We start from the raw sequence: 17,354 nt of genomic DNA on the forward strand, positions 1-17,354 counted from the left end.
TTTGCTGTGGCGTTGGCTGCTGTTTTTATAATAACAACAGAGTTTCTGGAACAACAAAAAAGCGAAAAGCTATTTACTTATGATAATAAGCATCGGTAACGTATGCATTGATGTAAACCTATAATACGGTAATCTCTAGTGTGTAATTTTCCAGCAATCTTGAACCGCTGGTGGATTAATTTCTTTGAAAAACCGTTTCAAAATAGAGGTCAGCCTCTACTTTATTACACTCGTAACTCGTATAGTAAAAAGGTATACAAGATTCGTTTAAAAGTATGTAGCAGGTAGAAGGAAGCGTTTCCGACCATGTAAGGAGACATACCGCAGCGCAAGTTTGTTGACCCATGCTGCCGCCCAAAACTGCCACACACACACTTTTGGGCACTTACAATCTATTTGCCACGCCCACACTAACGCCCACAAACAGCCAAAAACTGACAGTGTTGAAATTTTTCTTTCGCAATTCTACTAGCTGAGTAACAGGTATTAGATAGTCGGGGAACTCGACTAAAGCGTTCTCTCTTTTTATACCCGTTACTCGTAGAATAAAAGGGTATACTACATTCGTTGAAAAGTATGTAACAGGCAGAAGGAAGCATTTCCGACCATATATATTCTTGATCAGGATCAATAGCCGAGATGATCTGGCCATGTCCGTCCCTCTGTCCGTATGAACGTCGAGATCCAAGGAACTATAAAATGTTGAGATTCAGAATACAGACTCCAGAGACATAGACGCAGCGCAAGTTTGTTGATTAATGTAGCCACGCCCACTCTAACGCCCACGTACCGCCCAAAGCTGCCACGCCCACACTTTTGAAAAATGTTTTGATATTTTTTCATTTTTGTATTAGTCTTGTAAATTTCTATCTATTTGCCAAAAAACTTTTGGCCACGCCCACTCTAACGCCCACAAACCGCCAAAAACTGTCCTTCGCACTTACACTAGCTGAGTAACGGGTATCAGATAGTCGGGGAACTCGACTATAGCGTTCTCTCTTGTTTTCTCTGCAACAAATTTATTTTATGTTAAACAGCTCGATATAATTTTAGTTCTACCACTTTTGAAGAAACCCGCTAGATTAGTATGAATACAGCTACAAGTAGTAACAAGAGAGAACGCTATAGTCGAGTTCCCCGACTATCTGATACCCGTTACTCAGCTAGTGGAAGGGAGAAGGAGAGTCTTAAACACAGTTTTTGGCGGTTTGTAGGCGTTATAGTGGGCGTGGCAGAAAGTTTTTTGGCAAATCGATAGAATTTTACAATACTAATAAAAAAATGAAACCATATCAAAACATTTTTCAAAAGTGTGGAAGTAGCAGCTTTGGGCGGTTTGTGGGCGTTAGAGTGGGCGTGGCAACATGAATCGACAAACTTGCCCTGCGTCTATGTCTCTGGAGTCTGTATGCTTAATCTCAACTTTCTAGCTTTTGTAGTTCCTGAGATCATAGCGTTCATACGGACGGACAGACAGACGGACATGATCATATCGACTCGGCTATTGGTCCTGATCAAGAATATATATATACTTTATATGGTCGGAAACCCTTCCTTCTGCCTGTTACATACTTTTCAACGAATCTAGTATACCCTTTTACTCTACGAGTAACGGGTATAATTACTTCCAAACGTCTTAGGCGAAAGACTTGTGCAATATGTCGTTGAATATCTTAATTCATTTAAAATATATGTGGAAAGAATATTAATATTTTTTTGGGAATATATAAAGTTTATAAGAGAAATATTTTATGTTTAAAGTTCTTTTGTCACTTATATTTTCCTAGTCTATATTCAGACATTAAAAATGTTTTCTGGAGAAAACACCCATACTTTTTATACCAACTAGATTCGTTGAAAAGTATGTAACAGGAACCATATCTTAGGAACTATAAAAGTTAAAAAGTTGAGACGCAGACTCCAGTAATCACTCTAACTCCAAAACCCACAAGCCCACACTTTTAAAAAATGTTTTGATATTTTTAATTTTCTTATTAGTATTGTACATTTCTATTCATCTGCAGAAAAAACGTTTGCCACGCCCACCCTAACGCACACAAACCGCCCAAAACTGCCATGCCTACACTTTTGACAAATGTTTTGATATTTTTTCACATTTTGTTGGTCTTGTAAATTTCTCTTTATTGCCAAAAATCGTTTTGCCACGCCCACTCTAACGCCCATAATCCGCCAAAAACGGTAAGTGTTGAAAATTCTGTATCTGATAGTCGGCAAACTTTTTGCAAGAATTGTGTTGAGTTTTTGTTATAGAGACATGCTGGTCATAAAACAAGGCACCATTAAATTTTAATAATTAAACTGTCAGACAGATAAGAAGTATACAGCTGAATTTGAAAAAGCATATAATTTTAACGAAGAGACTGTTCTGGGCCGGAGACCTGGTGATCCCGATCACTGTTTATGTACACTCTATTGCATACATTTGTCTGGATTTAGCCACCCGTTAACCCCATTGAGATTCTTTCTGCGTTGTGTGCATAGAAATGGTAAATAAATTTGCATACTTTAGTTCATCGTTAGTTTGGCAAAAGCTTAATTTTCTATGCAAAAATGCAGCTCGGATGATGACAAAAAAGTAAACGAATTACAATGCCAAAATAAAACAAGAGGGAACGCTATAGTCAGGTTCCTCTACTATCAGATACCCGTTACACAGCTAGTGGGAGTGCGTACGAGAAAGTTTAACAAGTTAACAGTTTAACAGTACTCGTAGAGTAAAGGGAATACTAGATTCGTTGAAAAGTATGTAACAGGGAGAAGGAAGCGTTTCCGACCATATAAAGTATATATATTCTTGATCAGGATCAATAGCCGAGTCGATTTGGCCATGTCCGTCTACAAACCGCCCAAAACTGCCACGCCCACACTTTTGAAAAATGTTTTGATATTTTTTAAGTTTTGTATTAGTAGTAGTTATTGTGAGAACTGTTGCTTTAAAAGTACGGCAGAGAACGTTTTTTAGAACGATCGTTTTCAAATTATTCGTCCTTCAGTTTTTTAAATGAAGTAACGGATATAAAAAGGTGGCAATAAAATGAATTAATTAATTAATGTCGAAAGCTCGTAATGAATATATGCTGGGCATGAACGGCTGAATTGGAAACATGCTAGAGAAGTATTTGCTTATCACAATATTCCTGTGTTCCTTGTCCCATGAATGACTTTCATAACATAAAAACGGCGATTCCTGACAGTTCCCTTAGAAATGATTTATAAAACCGCAATGGCATCTCCTGGTCGCCAGGTCCCAAATCTATGCCCAAATCTATTCTCTCTTTTCCTAACACAGATTTCTGGGATTGTTTTTGCTGACCGTGGCTTTAATGGCGCATTTAAGCGCAACCGCAGCCCCTACCTAACAACATCAACGGTAACAATCCTGACTGCATGTGTGCCATTTATGTACTGTTCTCGGCTGCAAGGATGCGTTGCAGGGTGTGTGTGGCTTGTTCACAGGAGCACGAATGGAAAGAGGTGGCATGGCTCAAAACCCGTTTCGGTTAAAATGCCGAGACACACGCTTGCGCGAAATTTTATGATGGTATTTTGGGGTAATGGCGTACCGCATTGTAGCTTTCGGCGCAGCGCCTCTCCCACCGCTGCAGCCTCGGCTGCTGCCTGTTTCTGTAATCTAGTGCTGAAATATGGTTTTAAGGTAGATTCAAGGCAATTTACCATATTGGCCACAATACAATTTCCGCCGAGCAGCGCCAACAGAACGGCAGAACAACGACAACTGCCGCATAAGGCCACATAAATACCCAACAGCAGCGGTAGTCGGTACAACAACAACCGGAGCAGGAATTACAGCTGCAATGCCAGCGACATGTGTATTTAAATTTGTGGCTTATGTTATTTGCTGTGGCGTTGGCTGCTGTTTTTATAATAACAACAGAGTTTCTGGAACAACAAAAAAGCGAAAAGCTATTTACTTATGATAATAAGCATCGGTAACGTATGCATTGATGTAAACCTATAATACGGTAATCTCTAGTGTGTAATTTTCCAGCAATCTTGAACCGCTGGTGGATTAATTTCTTTGAAAAACCGTTTCAAAATAGAGGTCAGCCTCTACTTTATTACACTCGTAACTCGTATAGTAAAAAGGTATACAAGATTCGTTTAAAAGTATGTAGCAGGTAGAAGGAAGCGTTTCCGACCATGTAAGGAGACATACCGCAGCGCAAGTTTGTTGACCCATGCTGCCGCCCAAAACTGCCACACACACACTTTTGGGCACTTACAATCTATTTGCCACGCCCACACTAACGCCCACAAACAGCCAAAAACTGACAGTGTTGAAATTTTTCTTTCGCAATTCTACTAGCTGAGTAACAGGTATTAGATAGTCGGGGAACTCGACTAAAGCGTTCTCTCTTTTTATACCCGTTACTCGTAGAATAAAAGGGTATACTACATTCGTTGAAAAGTATGTAACAGGCAGAAGGAAGCATTTCCGACCATATATATTCTTGATCAGGATCAATAGCCGAGATGATCTGGCCATGTCCGTCCCTCTGTCCGTATGAACGTCGAGATCCAAGGAACTATAAAATGTTGAGATTCAGAATACAGACTCCAGAGACATAGACGCAGCGCAAGTTTGTTGATTAATGTAGCCACGCCCACTCTAACGCCCACGTACCGCCCAAAGCTGCCACGCCCACACTTTTGAAAAATGTTTTGATATTTTTTCATTTTTGTATTATTAGGCAGCGTTCTCTTGTTAGGTATAAATTTACTATAATAACCTGTGAATCCAATGAAAGCTCAGATTTCTTTTGCCATTTTTGGAAGGGGAACACGAAAGAACTTTTCGTCAAAATATTTGTGCCTACCAGTGTATATCCATGGCTTTAACTTTAAAAGGGACTCGTTTTATACAATTAGGGAATACGATGTGACGAGAAAAGCTAACTTCTTCTTTTAAGAATTTACATTTATCCAGCTGCAGTTTCAAATTTGATTCTGCACATTTTGAATAAACTAATGACTTTAAGTGTTCGGTAAGGGATGTAAAAAAAATTATAATATCAACTAGATACACCAAACAGTGTTGGTGTAACGGTCGAGGGATATTATTCATATACCTTTGAAAAGTAGCGGGGCATTTCTAGGGCCGAATGACATTTGAAGGTATTCGTAATGACGCTTTTGGTGGAAAATGCAATTTCAGATATTGATTCCGGGTCCATTTCTATTTGGTGGAATCCATTTGCAAAATTGATAGTTTTGAAATATTGACACCTTCCTAATTTACCAAGGATTTTGTCCATGCTTGGTATTGGATATATATAGGGAATAGTTATTTCTCTATGCTTAGTTTTACCAATAGGAAGTATCAGGAAGTTAGTATTAACACATGTGGAGGGTAATAGCACTTTAGGGTATGTTTGAGAATTTTGGATTTTATGGGAATGTGGTTGAAAAGGACTTTTATAAATAATTGGTTGTGTGTTTATGTATGGGTTGGGTCTAAATTTGGTAGGTGTCACATAAATTGGTTGTTAGGCATCTCCTGTGTATAGGTGGGTCTAATTGGTTACATGTATTGATTAAAATTCGGTTGGAAGGGATAAGAATATTGTGGGTAACTGGGTCCATTTGCATTGAACTTAAGTAATTCAAAATTCTGATTTATTACGGTTTTATTACGTTTTCCCGGATTTTTATTTAATTCAAAATAAACATATTCTTCATAAATTCCCTCATTTTGTGTAATACTAAATAACGATCTTAAATATGTAGTATCATAAAAAAGTAAAGAATTGAAAAAGTTTTCTAATCAGTATTTTAATGGAATCTTTAATCGCCTGAACATAAATAAGAAAATCTGTTTGATTACCTTCGATTTTCGGAAATCCCAAGGACCGTGTTAACGTGTTCCTCTCGATAGCTCCAAGAAGGATCCTCTGTTGTTGCACATCATTAATTTGGTATAGTGTAATTACGAAGTCCACTCTGCTGATGTAGGTGTAGAGGGTTTCCGAATCACCCTTGAATGGCAAGATGTCTGGGCTTCTGCAAGGTTTTTTCGTATAGCGCCACGATTTTGTGTGCTGCAATAACTGGTTGTGCCATTGTAAATTTTTAGATTTGATGTTTTAGTAAATTTCTTTTTTTCATAATCTTGTGTTTTATTTATATATTTAAATTTTCAATTATTTTATTACCAATTTCACTTAAAGTTTATAAGTTTGATTAACTTAACCGAATTGGAATAATAATTCAAGTTGAAGGGTTTTCGCGACTTTGTAATTTGAAATTTAATATTTTTACCACTCAATGTTCTTTTTTTGGGTTACTTTTTCAGTTTATGTTTTATTAAGTCATACTAATGTACCGTCAGTTGACTAAGGACAACGCTAAGAATAAAAAACTTATAGAAATAGTTTTCACAAGATCATCCGCTCGGCCTAATTGAAGATTTTGAGTGCTGCTTAGGAAGAGCGGCTTCGCTTTGAGTTTCTTTTTAAAGGTCCGCAGTTGCAAGCTCACTATATAATGTTTCATCATTTTTATACCCGTAAAGGGTATACTAGATTCGTTGAAAAGTATGTAACAGGCAGAAGGAAGCGTTTCCGACCATATAAAGTATATATATTCTTGATCAGGATCAATAGCCTAGGCGATCTGGCCATGTCCGTCTGTCCGTCCGTCTGCCTGTTCGTCTGTCCGTCCGTATGAACGCTGAGATCTCAGGCATAAAGACTCTGGGTCCTCTGGGTAAAGCAATTCTGACTTTAAAAAATCTCGCTTTCACAACTAATGTCTCTCAAGTTTTTGGCAAATATCCTTACACAATTAGCTCCTTTAGCGCTAACAATGGACGTGAGATGCCACTGTTAGTGCTGTTTCCGGTTTTTCCATCGCGGTGGCCAACAGTGGGGTTGCGTTGCTTTAAGTGTTGTTCGTACGGGTACCCAATTCATTTGGCCGCTCAGACAGTTCATGCATCCCACACCTAGCCCGTCGAGATACCATACTCGGCCGTCAGCCGCAACTAGATTTTTGGTTGGCTCGTTGCTACTTCAGCTGCAGTTGCGGCGCTAGGCAATTTGTTTGTCATTGCAATGCATGTGAGGGTAGTGGGTGTAGTGGTGGTACGCTGCACGAATTTGAAAGTGCTGCTGTGCATGAAGAAAAATAATAAAATGGGTCTATTTATTATTTCTAAATTCAGGGAAACAGTTCCAGGTGGTAGAACCCCTTTCAGATTAATTAAATAAAACACAGATTATATATTATATATATTATATTGAATTTACCCCTGTAAAATGCATTTAAGCTACTTCAGTTGTGATTTTATACTGCAATCTTGATTTAACTCTGACCATTGACTATATGGCGTTAATCTCTAGGCCAACAGTAATCTAGCAAATTTGTATGAGTTAACAAGAAAGACTTAGACTTTTCTCCAGTGTGCTGATATGTATGGAGCTGGCGGCCGTCTCTGCTTTCTTTTGGCTGATACGCTTTGCGCCATTGCTATCCTTCCCCGGGGGCAATCGTCAGCGATGGCTGAAGCCCAGACAAGAGATTTATGTGCTTGCCAAGCTGCAAGCAAGCAAACGGACAGCAATTAATTTGCATTCTGGTAATTAATTTTGCATTTCTCCAGTCCTCTTTTTTCCGCTGCTGCTGTATGTGTTTGTTTGCTCAACTAGCTTGCGTTTCTTTGCGTCCACGCAGAATGTCATTTGCCAAATTGCTGTTTGCGTTTTAAAGTCCTTAAATGTAATCAGCCGTGCGCCGAATGTGCTACTAATAGAAACCTGTTGCTGGTGGTACAGGTAAATCAACCATAAGGCTATAAATTGCTTAAAAGGTCTATTAATTATTCAGGTGACTGGCAAACTCTGGTGCTGCAAGCAGCCGTTCAATAAGTGCTCCCATAACACCGAAAACTTCCAGTGACAGACAGGAGCATCCTAATTTTTATGTAAAAGAGAACGCTATAGTCGACTTCCCGTTACCCAGCTAGCGGAAGTGTGAATGAAAAATGTAAAAATGTTCTGTCATACCGACAAAAAAAACCAACCAAAATTAAAGCACTTTTCGAAAGGTTGGTCGTGGTTTTGGACGGTTTGTGGGCGTTGAAGTGAGCGTGGCATCATTTGGAAACAAACTTGCTCTGCTTTCTATATCTCTAAATTTATTTTTTTGTGTAAGTCATAGGGTTAGCCAAGGAAGCTGCCGGGTGGTTGATGTGAGCTGTCCATTGATCTATTCTCTGACTGAGGGAATATGGGAGCAAATGCTAGGGTGTCGTTTCTGATGTACCAATCCGCATTTGCACTTTCATGACATTCGGTTTGAATGTGAGCCGTGCCCCATATTTGGATGCAGTAGGTCATTGCGGGGACCACCGTCGATTTGCAAAAAAACCACGCCCACTTAAACGTCCACAAACCCTGCAACGCCCACACTTTTGAATTAAATGATTTTCCATTTATTTTTTTATGTTTTATTATTTTTTTTCTATTTCTTTCGGATTACCGAAAACATTTTACCATGCTCCTTCTAACGCCTACAAAACTCCCGCAAGTGTCACGCCCACACTTTCAAAAATGTTTAAATTTTTTGTCAATTTATTACTTTATCAATTTTATTGATATGCCAGACAAATATTGAAATTTCTCATTCGCACTTCCACTAACTGAGTAACGGGTATCTGATAATTGGGAAATCGACAATAGCGTTTTTTTTTGTTTTTAACTAGTTCATTTTACAAAATAACAAAAGGGTACATAAGCTTTCAAAGTTAGCTTCCTTTCTTGTTTTCGTTACCGACATTGTGAACGATCGTGAGGGTTCGGCAGAAGAGAAATTCTAGTTATAAAACTTGGGTAAATGGTATCTGATCATCTAGGCTCTCGACTACAACGTTCCCTATTGTAGTGAAGCAAGTTCACAGGTAAGCTTTACAAGGTAAGATCCACTGCTTACAGAAATATTCTCGCAAGACACTTATCTATTACTAAATATGGGAGTGAGGGTGGGTTTGCTTTTAGGTTATTTATATATTTTTATTTTTTATTAAGAGTTTTTATTTATGCTTATATAATAGCATACATAACTTTTAGTTTGCACATTTGTAAAGTTTATTTTACTAAATTACATTTGTTCAGTTGCCAAAACATTGACGCATTCCATGATTGCATTTGCATTTAATTTTCGATTGCGTTGGCAATCGCCGCCTATGTATTTGTTCAACATTTGTTTGCCAATCCGGCAATTTTTCAGTGAACAAAAAGAGAAATAAAAAGAGCAGTTCATATACCATGCCGCATCTACGATGTGTGCCGCAAATTAAATGCAAGCCAGAAAAATTTAAGATGAATTTACGCAAACTGAATTTAAGTATTTAAGATATTTGAATTCGTTTTGGCAAATGCAATCGTTTGCTGCACATCAATCTCGTATCGGACCAATCCGTGGGATTCGGGACGCGGGATTAAGGCTCAGCAAGCAGGGTTCGTTAGAGATAAAATTATTATTATGAGTACGGTATAAATTCACTAAGTCACTTTTCAAGGTTTAACAAGAAAACGACCCACACTTGCTTGTGAGTCTTTTAGCTTCACGGCAGCAGTCGGGGGTTAAAGCGCCCCATGAACAGAATCATACCCGTAGGGTTGTGACGCACGAAGTACAAGAAAGGCTTGTCAAAGCGCAGTCGTGGTGCGTCAGGGACACGAGCCTGCCGTGGACGGAGTGGCAACGGCAGTTCCAAGTATTTCGGGTCCAGAAGATCATCGTAGAAGCCTCGTCCCAGTGCAGATTCCTGCATCAACGAGCCGAAGTCCACGACCCTCTCGGAAGAATCGAGTGCATCGTCATCAGTGGCATCCACGTCTTTGTTTCGCTTACGCAGTGGCGGCGCGGGGTACATTTCCACGTGGTGGTGCTCCGAGATCTTCTCCTCGCCGCAGGTGCTGAACGTGTTGATCTGTATCATGTCGGACAGGAAGATGTCGCGGTTTCCGGCGCCAGTTAGACCTCGCAGGTCGGCAAAGTCAGACTTAAAGAGTCCGCGCAGTCCCATCTTTTGCAGACCCAGAGAGGCGTTAACGAAAGAGCGGTGTGAAAAGCGCGGTAGTTGCACCTCCATTCCTGGTCGATCCATAAGGGAGGTGAGCAATTTACGCCAGGCCTGCTTGTCGGTAAAGGCCGTCTCCACTAGACTGCGCTCTAATCGGTCAAGGCTGTCCATCGGAGAAATGGAGCTCTGGTGCCCAGGCATTACATAGACTGTGCTAACAGTGTTCTGAACTCGACCAAAGGAAACGACGGTGGCATCCAGGTTGGGTTCATAGCCCGCCAAGAAGCCGGAACGGTAGAGCACTGCTGGAATAGGGACGAGCCGACGCTGGCGAACTGTGGGATGCACTTGAAAGAACATCTCTCCATCACGATCTGTGGTGGATCCATGCGAGCAGTCTGTCTGAAAAAGATTGGCCGAGATGGTGGCTAATGGTCCGTTTACCCATACGCTATTTGTACGTAGATACTCAAGAACCTTCCCCATCGTGTGGCGTTTCACCAGAAGGTTTGTTCGACGTCTTACGATGTCGTTGACCACGTGGAAATTCACCTCCTCAACATGTCCGGCGTAAAGTTGCTGTGTCTTCTCCTTAAAGAAGGGTAGAATTTTTCCGTTGGCCCTGTCGCTGAATATTTCACGTACAAAAGCCGTAGTCGCTATATCGCTGTCCGTAGCTTGTTCCACTGAGTTGGTTATATTCTTAAAGATGAGATGCGGATTAAAGGTGACCATGTCGTCCAATTTCAGGATCTCGTTCATCTCGCCAGAAGTGCTACCGCGCGCCCCCAGAAAAACCATAGAAAGCATGGACGTGAGGGCGAACGGGGATATGACCAAACTTCTGGCGGAGCTGATTTTCTCTGAGGTAATAGCTCGCCAGTAGCTGAAAGCCAGCTCGTTGCAGAGGCCGGCGAAGGACTGCAGATCCTCGTTCATCATCGCGGTGGAGGCCTCCAGCCCCTGAGAGGTTTCGGGACTTGGGTCTATCTTTACGGGAGGTCGAGTTGATTGTGTAGAGCTGGCCATAAGATTGATTAGCAAAGGTGGCCGTTGGGAGGGTCGCTGCTGGTTGAGCATCGATTGGCTATGGTTTGGGACTTGCGGTTGGGCAGGGTCTGCCTTATTAGCATTGTAAGGTAGCACCTTTGGCGGCTGTATCTCCAGTTGGTTGTATCCTCCCACTAGCGAGGGTTGTACGTAGTAAGAAACTGGCTTTAAAGTGCTTAGTCGCTTTGTTGTTGGTAGGGGGGCGCTAGTAGTAGTTGTTGATCTAGCTGGGGCTTCCGTAATGGAGTTTTTAGTGGTGCTCGTCGTAACTGTGGTGCTGCTAACTAGCATGGGAGTTATGTGGAAAGCTACTTGATCATCCTCGTCTTCTTCATCAGCTTGATCTACTGGTGGATTCCCGTAGTTGGTAAAGGGCAATTTCCCCTTGTAGTTATCCTCGTCTGATTCAGTTACGTTCTTATTCTCGCCAAATCCTTCGGAATTTGTATTCATTGGCCTTACTACTGCCGCTGTCGTTTCACCTAGCTTGACGTAGGGATCCTCATTGTCTAGCTCTATTTTCTGGGCACTTTTTACCGGCTCCGCACTTTCAACATCCCGTTCTTGCGAAACGGTAGCTGTAAGTTCGTCAGAAATTTCTTCCATTGACTCGGCGTTCAGTTGTTGCGCTTTCACTGTGCTCAGTTCGATTTTCTCAGTCACCTGCTCCGAACTTAGCGACATGTCCGAATCTGAAGATGCCAAAGACATATCACCGGGAATTTCAGTGACCGGTAATTTATTATCCTCTCGTTCAACGCTAGGTGGAGACTGATACTCAGGCATTTGTTGAGCGGCATTGGTGGCGCTTACCTCCACAGCTGCAATTTGGGCTTCTTGCGGCTGAGGTTCTAAAAACTCATGCCTTTCCGTTGTTAATGATTGCTCTTCCACCTGGGCATCTTGATACACATTAGTTGGTAGTGTTGTCTCTTCTTCCAGGGATTGATGCGTTGTTGACTCATGCTCTTCCGATGTTGAAAGCTTGGGCCTTGTTTCCTTTTCATTGTCCTGAGTCTGCTGCTGCTCGTAGTAATCATTCTTTAACGGCTCCGGCATTTTCTCTTTATTTTGATGATTCGTGTTGCTTTCAGGGATGTTGCTATAAGTGGTCGTTGGTTCTTCGCTGCCGGAATCCTCCTCGCTAGAAGTGGTCTCCTGTGTGGGAGGTTGTGGTTGAGGCTCTGTGGTTTCAATACTGTCAGCATTGGTAGTTCCCACAGAAGGGACTTCTGTGTACATCTCCTCCAGCGCTGAAACGGTTTCCTGCCCGACGGTCTCTAGAGTTGGTTGAACTTCTAGTTGTTCATTGGCAAAAACTTGCTGCTCCTCATCGTCGTCTTGCTGCTGCTGTGCATAAATCTGGGACAGCGATAAAATCGGAATTCGGTGCGTGCTCGTCTCCAAGTACGTTGAACTTTCAGGCAAATCTTCCGGATATATTGATTCTTTCTTAAACGGGCCCGCGGTTGTTGTGCCGTGCGTCTGCTGTATATGGTATGCCTGATGAGGATCCTCCGTTTTTTCTATGTTTGGCTGGAGCAAGAAGGAGGTATTTAGTTGGGCGAAATTGGTCAGGCGATTGGAATCGTCTGCTGGTTTGGCTTTTGTCGGGTTTTCATCGTTTTGAGTTATTTGCTGAATAACATCGGATATAAGGAATTCCAGCTCATCCTTTGTCTCGTTCGAATTTAAAGGAACATCTGAGACAAGATTATTACTGCCGTCAACTAACGTTGAGGCCACAGTGGCCGCCTGGGTCTGAAAATTGGACATTGATATTTGGTCCGTGGGCTTAAGCATTTCCAGGTTGAGTTGTTGAACGAGGTCGGCGATCAGGGGGGTAACTTCGGTACTATCAATATCAGCGACTGTACTGCCCTCTGAGACTGGAAGTCGAATATTCTGTTCTGTGGTGACGGACGCTTCAACCACCTTCTGCTTCACCTCTAGGTCAGAGGGGTATGCTTCGTTAGCTTCTGATACGTTTTCGTAAGCTGAATCTATAACAGACTTATCGGTGCTTTCTTCCTCTTCATCCACTTGTGACATCTGAGTTGTAACTAGAAACTGTGTCAGTCCGGGCAACTCGGTGGTCTCCGTCTCCTCCTGTCTGTGATCAGTCTTTATGTGCTGCAGTGGTTCCGGCACACTTGATACTGTAAAATATTGTGGTCTGGCGGTGATCACAACTATAGGTGTTTGGTCCTCGTTTATATTCTCAAGGCTGCTGGCAGTGGTCTCTGCTGGTTGCTGCTCGACCTCGACATCCTCCTCTTCCTCGGAGAGCATCGTTGCCAAAGTACTGCCACCATAGTGGGAAGTAAGCGTCTTGTGGCTAGTCGATAATTTGGTGGGTTTGGTGGCGGTAGTTGTTACAGGAGAACGTGAAGTAGTCGTTGTTGAAGCTGAAGCGCTGCTGGAGATGACTGCTACTTTCTTCTTGTTGGCTAGGGCCTCTATCTCGAGTTTGCTCTCCGCACTGTCGTATTTTACGGGACCTGCGCCGGAACTTTCTTCACCATTCTCTGTAGTCGACAAATCCTGGGTAAGTGACTGCACTATTTGATCCATGGAGAGAATCTGATCGGGCGAGAGCTGTGGAGCTGGTGATGGTGAGCCAAGGTGCAATTGCTGCTGCAACTGCGCCAGCGAAGGCAGCGGAGACTTTTTTAGAGGCTTATGCTGCACTGGGGGTTGAGGTAGTAAAGTAGACACATTTTGGACGGCGTCATCGTCGTAGCTTGGCAGCGGATAAAACGGTTTGTATGTGGTGGTTGAGGAATGAATTACATTAACTATGCCATAGGTCGTGGTCTGTGGCTCCCCAGCAACCTTACTCAATTCAGTTGTGGTGCTATGAACTGGACGACCGAATCCATGGTTGTGGTGCTGAGTCAGTGGACGGCTAGCAGTTTTATTATGCAATTTTTGATGGTGTAGTGCTGGTGCTATTGCCGTGGTCATAGGCGATGCAACTGTTGATGTGGGTGCGTCGGTTGTTGTTGTTGTATATTCTTCAGTTGGTGTTGTAGAAGAAGCCTCTGTTGGATTCGTTGGTGTAGGCTCTTGTTCTGAAGTGGTGCTAACTGTACTCTCTGCCGGTGGCTCTGTAGCTTGGGGCTCAAGGCTTGTGGTCACTGGTTTGGAAGAAGTTGTCGTAGTGGTTCCTTCTGGCACTGGCGTTGTCGGAGTGGTAGATGTGGTACTTGTTGGTAAGGGTTTTTTGTGCGGTCTTTCCAGTCTGGAAGGCTTTTGAGTTCCTACAACCTGGGATCCACTCACTTCCTGGACCGGTGGCCTAGGCTTAGACGTTGGCTTGCGCTTCGGCTTAGAAGGCTTGGAGCTACCACCAGAAGATCCTGTACCCGGTGTTCTGGTAGGTTTTCGTTTCTTTTTTTTTGGTGTGGTCAAGGATGGTGCTTGTGTCGTTGTTGTCGTACTTTCCGTTGTTGCTGATACAGGCTCCTCCTGGGTGGGTGGCTGTGTTTCAGGCGCTGGAGCTGGTGTGGTTGTTGTCGTCGTCGTCGTTGACGTGGTGGTTGTCTTTCTTTTGATCTTCTGCTTTACGGCATGAGATGTAGTTCCCGCTGTACCATCACCGTTAGGCTTTTTTACTCGATGTGGCTGGTTTGGCTTGCGCTCCACACTAGCCGGCTTTTTGGCTAGCTGGTGTGTAAGCACAACCTCGGCGCTGGAGGGGGTACTGCTCGAGGAGGTGGGCGTGTGAATTATCGCTTGGTTGTTGTAAAATACCCTTCGTGTGGTTGTTTCCGGACGCTCTGTTGTGCCGCTTGGTTGCTTCTGGTAGATGGGCTGCATGTGCCCGAGCTCAAAATGTGGCATATTCGCGGCGACCTGCTGGTATTGCTGCATGCCCGTGTACACGGACTCCATAGGGTCTAGCTCCTCTTGCACCACCTGCGGAGTTACAGCGGTAGTGCTGGTCGTCTTACGTTTTGTGCCCGGCTTACGCTTCGCGGGCTTTGGTTTCTTTGTGGCTAACGTTGGTGTTAGCGTCGTCTTGTTGGGCGTTTCCAGAAGTTCCGACTCGGGTGTCATCATAATTTGCTGTGGACGCTGCTGAGGGAAAATATCCCCACCAGTGTTGCCGAAAATGGCGGGCAATATAAGTGACCAAGAAGAGGAGACGTCGGGCGTGTCCAAAAGAGGAGGAAGCAGTTCGCCGGAGTTGTTCTTTGCTGAGCTGGAGGCCATCTCCTTATTCAAGACATTTTGCACACTGTTCACTATGTCTTGAACATTCTTGTCGGGATGGCTCTCAGCCAGCGGAGCCGGATGGATAATAGACGGTCCCTCGCCGTCGCCATTGGCAACGATACTCTGAATCTCCTGCATGGTCATCAACCGCTTGACTAGCTCTCCGTGCTCGTCGAACGTGTAGAATTCATAGCGGTCAGGGTTAAGGAGATCAATTGGACTAGCCACTTGCAATGACGGCTGTGGTTTGGGAACTTTGTGTCCAAGGGCATCAGTAAATTGCGGCTCATTTCCATCGAGAACCACGGACACTGAAGGGTTCGCACTGAAAAGACAGGAGATTGGGAAAATAGTAGTAGAATTTTTTTAGTTAGATTGGAATAAAATTTAGCTATTGGATAAAACAAATCTGGTACGCTTCATGGATAACGAAAATCCGGTTTATATCAAAATATACTCTATATATGTAGATATTCCTCGACTTTCAAATTGGCATACGTCGACAAGCCAAAATATATATACATTTCGTTGTTATTTCCCAGATACTTTAAAGCCATACAATTTACTTATTCGGCACGCTTTATCAAAAGGGTATGTGGCTTCTTATGCACTTTTTATTAAAGCGTGCCGAATAAGTAAATTTGAGATATTGTTTTTCTTAGTTCAATAAATATTTTTTTTTTTTCCACTTTTGATCTCATTATTTTTTTATGTCGTGGGGCGATCCTCTTAGTTATATCCGTTACTGAAAGAGTAAAAGGATATACTAGCTTCGTTGAAAATATTTGAAAGGTAGTAGGCAGTAAAGTTTATATATTCTTGTTCAGAATCACTAGCCATGACGATCTGTCCATATCCGTCCGTCTGTCCGTCCGTATGAACATATGAACACAGAGTCATAGACGTCGCGCAAGTTTTGCCCACACTTTTGTAAAATGTTTTGATATTATTTTCACATTTTTGTTAGTCTTGTCAATTTTACTCGATTTGCCTAAAACCATTTTGCCACGCCCACCCTAACGCTCACAAACCGCTTAAAACTGCCACGCCTACATTTTTGAAAAATGTTTTGACATTTTTTCACAGTTTTGTTATCTTGTAAATTTTTAACGGTTTGCAAAAAAACTTTTTGCCACGCCCACTTACTGGTAGAATAAAAGTGCTTTAGTAGAGTCATTGAAGAGAATATAACAGACAGAAGGAAGCATTTCCGACCATATAAAGTAGTTATATATTCTTCATTAGGACCAATAGCTAAGTCGATTTAACCATGTCCGTCCGTCTGTCAGTTCGCCTCTTTGTCCGTATAAACGTCAATTTAAGGAACTCTAAAAGCTAGAAAGGTGTAATTAAAAACGCAGCCTTCAAAGGCATAGACACTGCGCTAGTTTCCTTATTTGTTTCCGCCAATTTCAAGTGGGGGATCAAAAATATTGGCCCCGCCAATTAAAAATTACTTTTTCCAAATTCTATTGATTGATAAATACATAAATGTCTAAAGTTCTCGTTTGGGTGGCCTTGGGGGATATTTGATTATTCATACTTAAAGATTTGAAAACAATTCAACATTCTTTTTGCGTAAATATTTACTCTCTTTCCTGTTATCAACTAAGCGCTACTGTACATTGTAAGGCATAGCACTATGGGGCGAACGACCACCTTATGTGGAAAAACCCATTTTTAAAAGTCGTTAAAAAATTGTTTGAGAAATGGATAACAGAGACGACGAGTAATGCAAAAAATAACGCCATTTTTAATGGTCTTAAAGCTTCAATTCGTGTATTACGATTAACAATAGGTGTGAAACATAATATATTTATTACAATAAAATTCTACTTCCTTGAATTTTATGTTTTTTGGGAAACATTAGTTTTTAAACATATTTATGCTTTTTTTAAGAATAAAAGCTGTGAAGCAAGAAGTAAAACTTCGATATTTTTTAAAAACAAGGTAAGCAACCCCCATTTCTTACTTTATTGGTTTAATTTAAGATTATATTTTAAATTTTTTCGATCAA

General features: G+C 42.0%; 1 protein-coding gene across 2 annotated transcripts in view; it reads right to left on the reverse strand.

Annotated features, from left to right (window-relative positions):
* Positions 1–9,015: 9,015 nt before the first annotated feature.
* LOC6529094 (mucin-17) overlaps positions 9,016–17,354 on the reverse strand; it is a 33,452-nt gene continuing 25,113 nt past the window's right edge. For both annotated transcript variants that reach the window (XM_015198703.3, XM_002090071.4), the window contains exon 3: positions 9,016–15,662. In XM_015198703.3, the coding sequence (XP_015054189.1) occupies positions 9,605–15,662 (6,058 nt within the window). In that variant the 3' untranslated portion in view covers positions 9,016–9,604. The remainder of the gene's footprint in view (positions 15,663–17,354) is intronic.

The sequence above is a fragment of the Drosophila yakuba genome, chromosome 2L, assembly GCF_016746365.2.
Source record: "Drosophila yakuba strain Tai18E2 chromosome 2L, Prin_Dyak_Tai18E2_2.1, whole genome shotgun sequence".
NCBI classification, from domain to species: domain Eukaryota; kingdom Metazoa; phylum Arthropoda; class Insecta; order Diptera; family Drosophilidae; genus Drosophila; species Drosophila yakuba.